The sequence below is a fragment of the Xyrauchen texanus genome, chromosome 35, assembly GCF_025860055.1.
Source record: "Xyrauchen texanus isolate HMW12.3.18 chromosome 35, RBS_HiC_50CHRs, whole genome shotgun sequence".
NCBI lineage: Eukaryota > Metazoa > Chordata > Actinopteri > Cypriniformes > Catostomidae > Xyrauchen > Xyrauchen texanus.
In genome coordinates, this window is record NC_068310.1 from 8051923 (window position 1) to 8064617 (window position 12695).

The 12695-nt window shown below is 40.5% G+C and overlaps 1 protein-coding gene across 1 annotated transcript in view; it reads right to left on the bottom strand.

Moving 5' to 3' along the window:
* etv7 (ETS variant transcription factor 7) overlaps positions 1–12695 on the bottom strand; it is a 56607-nt gene that overhangs the window by 11742 nt on the left and 32170 nt on the right. The window contains exons 2-7 of the mRNA XM_052106479.1: positions 10521–10570; positions 9849–9966; positions 8925–9089; positions 8704–8823; positions 1497–1643; positions 169–327 (exon numbers count right to left, since the gene is read on the bottom strand). Of these exons, the coding sequence (XP_051962439.1) occupies positions 169–327; positions 1497–1643; positions 8704–8823; positions 8925–9089; positions 9849–9966; positions 10521–10556 (745 nt within the window). The 5' untranslated portion in view covers positions 10557–10570. The remainder of the gene's footprint in view (positions 1–168; positions 328–1496; positions 1644–8703; positions 8824–8924; positions 9090–9848; positions 9967–10520; positions 10571–12695) is intronic.

Genomic DNA, 12695 nt, shown 5'->3' on the forward strand with positions numbered 1-12695 from the left:
ATATAACGGTTTCATTTTCTGTTAATGCATGATGTTCTGTAAAGGTGCTTTGAAACAATGTGTGTTGTGAAAGGCACTATACAAATAAAAATGATGACTTATTGTAAGAAGGTCTTAGTAAATAAAATATCAACTGTTGTTGGTCTCTGAAACAACATGCATGTGTACCTGCAATCTTTCCATTGGCTTCAGAGGTGTGCATTGTGTTTCCAGCACTCTCATGTTTATTTGACAGGTTGAGGGGCTCATCTGTACAGTAAAGTTCTCCAGTCTTTTTGTCTGGAGACACCTGCTGCATATTTTCCTCAGGAGAATGATGAGAAAGCACTGCAAAATATGGATAAAGTATGAACAAAACTTAAATGTAAAAGTGCAATTTATCACTAGACTATCAACTCCATATGATATATCCTCCATATACTATTTCACAAGGGCACCGGCTCCCAGCAGTGCCCATCCACTTTTTTAACCGTCTTGGTTCCGGAAGTATTTTTCCCATTCAATACTTACATAAGGATAATATAAAATCTTTCATAAAATAATTCTAAGCCATAAATAAACCAGTTCTGGGATTAATCAAAACATTACAAACTTTTCTTTGAAGCAAAAGAATTATTTGAAAATCAGTCAAAAAACAAAGATGCAAGTCTTTCATAATTTGATTAAGCATTGCAAATGACTTAATCAAATTACAATTGCTGAAAAACTATTAATTCAAAGTTGTTTATTATAAGTATATAAACAATTTATTTACATTTTATTGAAAAATATTCAAAAAATTCTAAAGTAGTTTGATACGTGACTCATTGAATTGGGCAGATGCTACAAAGCTCTTTTAGAGAGCTTTATTTGCTACGATTTTCTGTATGGTGGATCTTTCTTTGCTGGATAACAGATACAGTATTGTAGTTCTTAAAAAGGAATTACAAAATTAAACTTGATTTTTACACAATGAAACAAAGAAGTTAAAATAACATGGACCAATGGCTTCAACAGAAGTAGATACCATTGTTTAATGACCTCAGAGCTTCTGGAAGGTTTCTCTTGAAAGGTTTATACGTGTGGCATGGAGGAGGGCAGGGCTGGTCCATGACTATGCACGCCCGGCCCCCAATCGGTCTAATCAGCCGAGGAGAGGGACAAATGCGTGTGGACTCACAGCTCGGCCCCGCCCTCCTCCTCGTACATTGGTAAAAAAAAAGAGTGTTAAAAAAGTAATTGGTAAAAATCATTCACCTATGGAAAAAAATAAATGGGAATTTTACCTCCGGAACAAGAATATTGCACTTTATTTCCCCCACAATATGAATCTGAGCATTCTTAAATACTGAAAAAGTATGGGCTTCATTCTCAGATGTTACATGAAGCAGTGGTGAAATTGGCAATTCAAATAGACCTTTTTTTTTAGACTTAGATCTTAGCAATGTCCATTAATTTCAATATTTCTTAATTAAATATCTTGTATTACAAGTTTTAAATATGGTTGAATCTCTAACCTGTTTGATTGTCCTGTAGATGCCCAGAGTCAACACATCTAGGTTTCCCCTCCTGGCACTTATCGCTGCTCCAGCCAGCTGTTGACACTTGTGAATTTGGATTCACAGTACAAACAGGAACAGCTCTGTCAGTGGGAATGCAAGGACCTGCGAGACAGTTCAGAGAGTGATAAAGAGATGCTCTGTGTGAAGAAGAGGGATCGAGATAAGGTATAGTTTACAGCTTGTTTACAGTTGTAGTGACAAAGCAAATTAGTCAATCTTTTTCTCATGACATTTCAATTCACATTACATAACAGTCAAGCCTGAAGCAGAAAGCAGGCAAAAGGTAAATGTGTATGAATTAGTGCTGCCTTCAAAGGCAAGTATTATTAATACCATAGCTCATACTTTTGTTTAAGGATTCAAACAAAACCTTTGCCACAGTATTATAGTTTTGTGTGTAACTGGTTCCCTTTTAAGTATGTCACTTCAATGCTGTGTCTGAAGCTGTACTCCTCTTAGAATTGACAATCTCTGAAGCTCTTTAAAGTCATGCTGTAACGAGTTCAAGCTCGGAGATGGAAGGGAGACGGAGAGCAGTGATGCAATCAAGTAAGGCTCTATATTTCTCTGCCTTCAACACTCTGCGCGCACTCTTCTCTGTGCTTTTCTCAGTTCAATCAGATCAGTGCAACAAATACTTTGTCAACATGAGTCTTCAGCTTCACAACAAAATACAACATTCAGAAAGACACGGCAATCGCTGGTCACTCATGTCGTTCTCCCTCTCCCGTCTAACTGTGGCGTGGCCATTTATATGCCTCTCTCCCCATGCTCACTGGATAGACAGGTGTTAAGACATAATTTAGCTCAGGTGCAAGCGCCCTTAACGAATTCTCTCTCTCCGGACAGGCCATGTCCCCATTGCCACGCATACCCACTGCTCGACTCAGGCCGGGGAGCCATCCGGCCTGCCTACCACTGCACACCATTTCTGGAAAGGAAGTCGGCGACAGCCATCTGCACCCCCGGTCTGTGGACCACTTTGAAATTAAAGGGCTGGAGAGCAATGTACCACTGGGTGATCTGCGCATTGGTATTCTTCATGCGGTGGAGCCTTTGGAGTGGGGCGTGATCCGAGCGGAGGGTGAAGGCCCGGTCAGCAGGTAATACCGGAGAGTGAGGACTGCCCATTTGATGGCCAGACACTCCTTTTCCACGGTGCTGTACTTTGTCTCCCTCAGGGAATAGGGAAGGGAGACAGAAATTAGGTGCATTCAAAAGCGCCCCCCTCAAAGTGTGGCTTTAATCTGCGTGAACACCTGTTGGCACTGTTCTGTCCACTGGACCAGGTCTGAAGCCCCCTTTTTAGTGAGATCAGTCAGCGGGCTGGTGACTTCTGAATAATTTGGCACAAATCTCCAGTAATAGCCAGCCAGCTCTAGGAACTGTCTCACCCCCTTTTTGGGCTTGGGACTCGGGAAGGTCGCAATCGCCGCAGTTTTGTCAATATGGGGACACACCTGCCCATTGTCAAATCCAATGTCAAATAAAATCGACAACTCCATGGGGCGTACTTTCAGATCCCGGGTTTCGAAACAAGTGTAACAAGTTCAAGCTCGGAGATGGAAGGGAGGAGACGGAGAGCAGTGATGCAGTCAAGTAAGGCTCTTTATTTCTCTGCCTTCAACACTCTGCATGCACTCTTCTCTGTGCTTTTCTCGGTTTGATAAGATCAGTGCAACAAATACTTTGTCAACATAAACTTCTCTGAGTCTTCAGCTTTACAACAAAATTCAACACTCAGGAAGACACGTCAGTCACTGGTCACTTGTGTCATTCTCTCTCTCCCGTCTGGCGGTGGTGTGGCCGTTTATAGGCTGGTTTATAGGCTGCTCTCCCCATGCTCACTGGAATTAGAGACAGGTGTTAGACATAATTTAGCTCAGGTGCAAGCGCCCTTATCGCATTCTCTCTCTCTCCGGACAGGCGCTCGACCATGCCCCTGCTGCGTCACATGCCAATCTTTTGGGAGATTCCACTTGATGCTCTGCCCCTGATGCACATCATCATGGGCATAAAAATCGTGAGCACAACGGCATTTCATTAGAACATTTCTCCTCAGGGTCGCAAATACACCTCTCATGCACTGGATGCCGAAATCTTCTCTTTGTCATTGATATTGCATAATTGGAGTGGAGTATCTCCCTGCCTGTGCTCCAAGGAACAGCGTATCCTTTATCACGGCTACATTTGAAATGCTATTTATACTGTAAATGTTGATGTTGAGTCACGCCACCTGGTGCCATTATTCCCAGAGCTGCACAACCAGCTGGTCAAAACATGGTGTTTGCCCTACTCTGCCCAAAAGCACGTTTCTGGTGCAGCAGCCTTCACGACGCTTGACACAAAATGTGTTGCTCGTAGGCAATGACAAGGCTGTTTGTGACAAGCACAAGGCTGTTTTGCTTGATGCTCCGGTGTCACAGCAGGGCCTCTTCGGTGACAATTTGAGTGTCTTCATTGAGTGGTTTCAAACAGCAAAAAAGCAACCGCAAGCATGCAAACACCTCTTGCCTAGTCAAAATACTTTTGTGTCCCAGCTGGTTCTCTCACGCTGTTCCTTGAGGTAGCGCACTGTTAAGCTCAGTGCACCTGCAATGTCAGCTCTCAAGAAGGTGGAGACTAAGCCAGTGGTTAGGCCCCAGCAGCCATGGCTAAACTCCTCCGTGTCCCCGCAGAGTTTTGCTCGCTCCCTCTGATGATAAATGCCAGGATCAAGAAGATGTCCACAACACAATTGTTGTTTTTTCAGTTATTAGATACCTGACAAATGTTTGTCAAGTTCCAATAATAAAAGTATATACATGAAAAATAGCTTTTTCCAGTTCCAAAGGTGAATTCTGACTGCATGACCACTTCCTAATGGTGGGCGACATTCAGACCCAAGTGAACACAGGCGAGTCTTTGTGTCCTCTGTCTTGCTTTACAGAGGTGTGTCATTGTGTATTGCCATTTGGGTACTGTGCAGAATTTAACATCGCTACATGCTTAAGTCTGTGAGTCGGCCACCAAGTTTTATTGGCATTCTATCCTACAATGTGATGATGCAGCACGTGCCTATATTGCACTCAGAGGAACAAAGCCTCCTTGCCAAGAACGTGACAGAAATTGTAATGCATAGAAAGGCTTTTACAGCCATTATTTTCTGATCGCTAAGAAGGACAGTGGGCTGAGTCCAATTTTGGACTTAAGGTCCTTAAGACTCTTGTAAACTCATTCAAGATGGTAAATCAGAGACAGATCTTTTCTCATGTCTGACCTCTTGACTGGTTTGTGTCATTCGATCTGAAAGAAGCATACTTTCATATGGAAATTTGGAAAACTCTGTGTTTTATCAGAAGCGAATTGCACTTGGCCAAGTTACCAAAAGGTAAAGTTGTCACAAAGATTTTGGCCACTCCCTTAGAGCTCAGGTAGTAACCTGATATGATTTCTCCCCTCCTCCGTTTGATTCAGATGACACAAAAACTACACATGCTCTGTCCCAAGAGTGTGTTACGAATGTACACTGACCATAAGAGTCAATTATTTTTTATTTGGTTGTCTACGCCATTGCACTTGCTTATGATTTGCAAGTCCATTATCCCATGGGGTCAAGGCCCATTCGGACAAGAGGCTTCCTCTTAGGCTTGAACGATGGGTGTCCTTGAAGACATCTGTCTGGCTGAAAACTGGGCTTCCCCTAATATCTTTGCCAGGTTTTATAACTTGGATGTTTCTTCACTCTTCCCAAGACCTTGCTGCGAAGGAGAGTTTATTTCTCTATGTTCATTGCCATGACTGATTGTGTCATTGTGTACTGGCCATTGGTTTTGTGACCTGTTGTCTTTGTCACTTCTGATTTAAAGGGTAATGTGTTTAAGGTTTGCTACCTTATTGGTTGGTTGCATTAGATTTTTCTGTTGGTCATTGACCATCCTGAACTCATTCCCTGTCACTATGTGGATGAGTATTTCTGAAAAATGTTTCACTACCCTGTATGTAGTGTAATTGTTATAATTTATAACCATACATGGTTATTGTACTTCTCTCTTTCCTTCCTATTTTTCAATATGATGTGGGACCTTGTTGATGACTTTCAACTGTCCTATTGGCTAGTAAGCGTTGCCTTGTGTGTGCAAATCAGTTGCATGGCGCTGTGGTATACGGTCCCATAGTGTCAGCTACTGAAGCAATGTCAAAGTGACCGACTTGAAAAAGAATATCTCATCTTGGTTATGAGTGTAACCTTGTTTTCCTGAAAGGAGGGAATGAGACGGTGCATATGCTAGCTGCACTAATGATTTCTCCCTGTTATGGGACTGAGAGATGCGCTCTCTTCCCGTCAGTCTAAAGATCCTAAAGAAGTAGCACTGTGCTCTGGTTAATGGACCCGTAATGATGTGCATCAGGGGCAGAGCATCAAGAGCGATCTGTCAGTTGGCTGCGTCTACTGTCGTTCCCTCTTTCAGGGAACCATGGTTAGACTGTTTGTGCTACTAGTTTTCTACTTGAAAAATACACTCTCATCTTTGCACTGTATTTTGTTGACAGAGAACAGGTAAGCCTGAGTTATCCACACCAATTGAAAACAGCTCTAGTTGTTATGCTACCACGAAATCCCCTTCTCTTACGCAAATGAATGAGAGCTATTTAACCCCATCGTACCTGTTTTGAATTAACAAATGAAGCTGATCAGTGTTTGCAAATAAACTCAGTACTGACATAAAATTTTTAGTACATATTATATGAAGAAAGCTTATTTTTAAAAGGACTAAAAGACATAGATGGGAAAACAGCGGCAATGGTATATTTACTACAAGCTACAGTGAGGGAAAAAAGTATTTGATCCCCTGCTGATATTGTACGTTTGCCCACTGACAAACAAATGATCAGTCTATAATTTTAATGGTAGGTTAATTTGAACAGTAAGAGACAGAATAACAACAAAGAAATCCAGAAAAACGCATGTAAAAAAAATGTTAGAAATTGAATTGCATTTTAATGAGGGAAATAATTATTCGACCCCTCTGCAAAACATGACTTAGTACTTGGTGGCAAAACCCTTGTTGGCAAGCACAGAGGTCAGACATTTCTTGTAGTTGGCCACCAGGTTTGCACACATCTCAGGAGGGATTTTGTCCCACTCCTCTATACAGATATTCTCCAAGTCATTAAGGTTTCGAGGCTGACGTTTGGCAACTCGAACCTTCAGCTCCCTCCACAGATTTTCTATGGGATTAAGGTCTGGAGAATGGCTAGGCCAATCCAGGGCCTTAATGTGCTTCATCTTGAGCCACTCCTTTGTTGCCTTGACCGTGTTTTTTGGGTCATTGTCATGCTGGAATACCCATCCACGAACCATTTTCAATGCCCTAGCTGAGGGAAGGAGTTTCTCACCAAGATTTGATGGTACATGGCCCCGTCCATCGCCTCTTTGATGCGGTGAGGTTGTCCTGTCCCCTTAGCAGAAAAACACCCCGTGTTTCCACCTCCATGTTTGACGGTGGGGATGGTGTACTTGGGGTCATAGGCAGCATTCCTTCTCCTCCAAACACGGCGAGTTGAATTGATGCCAAAAAGCTTGATTTTGGTCTCATCTGACCACAACACTTTCACCCAGTTCTCCTCTGAATCATTCAGATGTTCATTGGCAAACTTCAGACGGGCCTGTACATGTCCTTTACTGAGCAGGGGGGACCTTGCAGGCGCTGCAGGATTTCAGTCCTTCACGATGTATTGTGTTACCAATTGGTGAGATCTTGTATGGAGCCCCAGACCGAGGGAGATTGACAGTTCTTTTGTGTTTCTTCTATTTGCGAATAATCGCACCAACTGTTGTCACCTTCTCACCAAGCTGCTTGGCAATGGTCTTGTAGCCCATTCCAGCCTTGTGTAGATCTACAGTCTTGTCCCTGACATTCTTGGACAGCTGTATGTTCTTGGCCATGGTGGAGATTTTGGAATCTGATTGATTGATTGCTTCAGTGAACAGGTGTCTTTTATGCAGGTAACAAGCTGAGATTTGACTCCCTTTAAGTGTGTGCTCCTAATCTCAGCTCGTTACCTGTATAAAAGACACCTGTGAGTCAGAAATCTCTGCTTGAGAGGGGGTCGAATAAATATTTCCCTCATTAAAATGCAATTCAGTTGATAAGATTTTTGACATGCTTTTTTCTGGATTTTTTTGTCTCTCATTGTTCAAACTAACCTTCCATTATAATTATAGACTGATCATTTCTTTGTCAGTGTGCAAACGTCCAAAATCAGCAGGGAATCAAATACTTTTTCCCTCACTGTACATCAAGATATCTGACTTCATCTCCTCTTTGGCACTTGTTCAAGTGGGTAGTCTAAGACTTATCAAAATGCCCTTTAATAGTAGCATTACAGAACAAAGCCTGAACAAGGATGAGTTCTACAATCTAGTTCCTAAAAAATGCTTTAAAATTCTGTGAATCATCTAAAAAGGAGTGGTGGTGGTGTAGCGGTCTAAGCACATAACTGGTAATCTGGTAATTGGAAGGATGCTGGTTCAAGCCCCACAGCCACCACCATTGTGTCCTTGAGCAAGGCACTTAGCTTCAGGTTGCTCCAGGGGGATTGTCCCTGTAATAAGGACTCTGTAAGTCGCTTTGGATAAAAGCGTCTGCCAAATGCATAAATGTAATGTAAATGTAAAAAAAATGTTTGATCTGGCACTCTCCCCACTGCTGATTTGGACAAGGATCATTGCCTCTAAATCATTACTGATTCTTACATTAGGTGATTCCGAAAGTCATGTTGTCAACATAACATAGTGGCTAAAGCACATAACTGTTAATCAGAAGGTTGCTGGTTCGATCCCCACAGCCACCACCATTGTGTCCTTGAGCAAGGCACTTAACTCCAGGTTGCTCCGGGGGAATTGTCCCTGTAATAATTGCACTGTAAGTCGCTTTGGATAAAAGCGTCTGCCAAATGCATAAATAACAATATAACACCTAAATAAAAATTAAATAACCAAACAAAAAGGAAATAAAAACCAGTTGACCAAATAATACTGTCCAAGCATGTCCTTTGAAGAGGTATAGTACATATGGATACAGTATTTAGGCTCATGCTGTAAAATCTTAACTGTTAAACTTTATCCCATAATGCATGCATAGACAGACAGATTTTATGAAAAGTGAAAAGCCGTCACCTGCCATTCCATGCGAGGCAAGTATCTGTTGTGACAGTGTGTTGGAGCTGGATAGTGGACTGAAGATAGCACATCTCCTCTGTTGCTTCACATGTTGAAGGAGTTCATAGAGTACATCACCTGTTTCCAACATGACAGTTGCCATACAAAAACAATACACTGTTATTTTGAATAGTGTTGACAAAACGAATTATTATAACTTAAATTTTAGTCTCACAGACCAGAACTGGGACAGCGGAGACGGAAATCCTCTTTGGTGAGGAGACAGAGTGCTTTTCCATTCATCTCAAATCTCTGGTGGTCCGCACGTCGCAGAGAATATTCCCTCTGAGCCCATCGCAGCCAGAGATTCACATCCTCTGTATCCCACAGAGAAGGATTAATCCCTGTACATTTCAGCCACAAAAATTCCAGACATGATAATGGGTTAGTTCATCCATAAATTGAAATTCTATCTTCATTTACTAACCCAAGTTTTACATTTCAAACCCATATAACTTTCTTTCATGTGTGCAAAAACATAAGAAGTTATTTTGCAGCATGTGCTAGCTGGTCTTTTCCAAAATAAAAATAAAAATATTCCAACATATTCCAAGTAATCTGACATACAGTACATATTATAGCTTTGTGTGAGGAACAGACTGAAATATAAGACATGCAAAAACCAAGACAAATCTTGCATGATGTTTCTTGAGACAATGGATTTTAATATGTGCAAGCTTGAATGAGATTTCAAAGGGGTACGTGTCCTGAAAAGCAAGCCAGTCGAGACGTTAATTGAAAGTAGCATTGAAGCACCATAAAATTATGTTTTTCATTTAAAATTTGCTTTTTCAAAGTATGTATGTTTATGTTGTTTGGGAAAAAAGCAGCTTGGGCATTCTGTTAAACATTCTCCTTTTGTGTTCCATAGAAAAAAGAAAATTATAATGGTAGAACAGCATAAGTAATTATTTTTATTCAGCATATTTCATATGCTGATTTCATATTTCATCTATATTTTTATTTATGTAAATTCAAAAATACTACGTAGATTCAAAAATATTTGTAAATTCAGTCTAATGGTCAACTGATGTCATAACAGCAATTTTTGTAAAAAAAAAAAAAGAAAAAAAAAGAAAGAAATGTTTATGAGGGGAACATACGTAGTCTTCCAGGTAGCTTGCACAGTTCATCTGGCATAGCTTCATACATGGAAGGAAGATCATTTTGAGGGTTTGACCGAACTGAAGAACAGACTGGAGGTCCGTTCCCATTACAAATCTGTTTAAGGTTGGAAAAGAAAACAAAATGAAACATTTATTAAGGTGGTGAGAGCTTTTGCTATCAGTGATTTCTGAATTATTATTTCTGTACATAATAATGTATTTATTTGCATCAGAAGGTCTAAATGGCACTTCTTTCTTACACTTAGAAAGTAACTATGGTGACTCTTTTTTTTCTTCTTTTTTTTGTATCAAAACAAAGTGAAATCTCAATGCACACAGCAAAAGTGAAAGTAAATCTGAGGCAGGCAATAGTTTTTATTTTCAATTTTGCCTGAGTTGATAATAAACTTATATTACTCCTAAAAATCTATACCAATAAGTTAGAATATGTTTGATTTTCCATTAGGGTTTTCAGAAGGTTTACATAATACATTTTTAAAAGGTAGTTGAATAATTGTTTTCCTAAGTGACATGTTTCAAAGTAATTGCAAATGTAGTATATTTGGTTTGTTTGTGGTACTAAAAAAAGCAATGATTAAGCATCAAAAGGATTGATCCACTTTTAACTGGGCAATAAAATGTGTGTATCTACGGTACCTTAGTTCTTACCTTTATTAAAGGTGGCGGTGTGGAGACGTCGCTCATGTTCTTTAACCAGACTACACAAACACATCAAAATATTCGCTGATCAATAACTGATACATACAGAGTGTAAAAAAACATTTACAGACGGGTACAGTTTTAGCCTCGCACAGACGAGTTTTCTTATTTTATTTTGCCGACTGCCTGCAATATTAAGAATCCTTCCGGGAAATGAAAACGAAAGAGACCGGATCTGTGAAGGGTGTGTACTTTAAAAATGCACTAACACTACTTCAGGGAAAAGAGAGGGATTACGTGTTTTCGTGCATAACTGTCAAGTTGTCCATCTGTTTCATGAAAGATTTGAAAGATTAAAACCCCAAAAATCACAAGCTAGTGGGAAATAAACAAGGAATAAAATTTAAAAGTAAAAAAAAAAAAAAAAAAAAGAATTATAAAGTGACAGTGGAATATATAACATACAAAGTCGGAATAAATAGGCAAAATAATGTTTGATTTAATAGTAATCAATAATATAATAATAGTTATAGAAAATAACTATTAATAGTTTAAAGAAAATAACTAAATTTAATCGCACAGAACGCTACGCATGGCGCATAACTCGCGTCTGGAATTTTGTTCTATTCGTAGTGGGACAAACAGTGAGCATTGCAGTTATTTTTTATAATTATTCTACCACACCTGTGGGTGCATTGGTTGTCCAATCATAGGCCTTTAGGGATCCTATAAAATATAACTGTATGGAACCCAAGTGTGCCGCACAAGCCCTCAAAAGTGAAGCCAAAACGTCTCGATCGCCCCCCGGTGACTGGTCCTAGTATAGGTCATAAACCCCGCCTCCTCATGTTATTCAACGGGACGTGAAATCAACTAAACAATTAAATTACACTTCACATATCTTTTTTCCAAAGATAGTTTCTGTCATTTACTGTAGTTTCTATCACGTTGATGTAATTTCAAGTGTTTGTTTTCAAAATAAGTTTGTTTTTAGTTGCTATAAAAACGGTGCTGTGTCATCATGATTGACAGCTGTGATTGACAGTTTCTCTGAGCGAAGTAGTCACTGAAGCACCGGATCTTCGGAGGACTGAGGAGATTGGAGCTTTAAATGTAATATCTAAATTTCTATAATTAATTATTTCACACCTCATAAGTCAAAAGTCAAAAGTGCAGGGGCGTGTGCTTGCGATTGATTCAGCGAGAGTGAGGGCAGGGCCTTGATTTCGCGGCTTTACTTCCTGCTCACTACTGCGCAGGTCTGGTCCCGAAATGTCAGCACCATATCGGGACATTGGCGGCTTCAGTTCTCACCAATGGAGGACTTCCGGCAAGATGGCGTGTTGAACAGTCACTCGCAATAGAGACGGAAGCAAAATTGTCCCAAATATTGATTATGCGCTTGTGAAGGCACTCCAAATATATATTAAAAAATAGATCAAACTGACCAGACTGATAATCAAAGACGAGGACAGTGAAAAGACGCAAGCTGCGATGAGCACTAAGGAGGTAAAGATGCTAGAGCAATCTGCCGACCACGATTATATGGAGGTTAGCACAATTAGTAAAAGGAAAGATTCCGCGCCAATAACTCAGAGCAAGATTCCAGCAGGAAAGAAGAGCAAAACTACACCAAAAGAAGGCGAGGTTTCTAACCTAACCATACTGGAAGCCATTCAAAGCTTGGAAAAGAACTTTAATGTGCAATTGTTGCAACTTCGAGAGCAAGCTAAACAGAGTAGCAGCATGATTGCTAGCCTAACTAAAGCCGTGCAGTTCAATGCTGAAGAAGTGAAGGAATGTAAGGGAAAATCAACGAGCTGGAAAAGTGCAACGAACATCTGTGTAAAGAAAATACAGAACTTAAAGAGAGAATCAGGGACCAGGAGAGATACAAGATGCGATGGTGTCTGAAACTGAAAGGTTTATCGGAAAGAAAGGACGAGAACATTAGAGCAGATGTCGTACAAGTCTTTAATGAGATCGCACCCGACATTGAAAAGCGACAGCTTGAAGAAGCAATTGACATTGTGCACAGAGTTGGCCGAAAAGAAGACAACAGGAATAGACACATAGTTGCCTTATTTGTCCGGAGACTTGTTAAGGAGAAGTTATGGCATCGCTGCAAGGATTCCCCGGTGTGCAGAGAGAAAGGAGTCCGCCTCGCGGAGATGCTACAGCTAG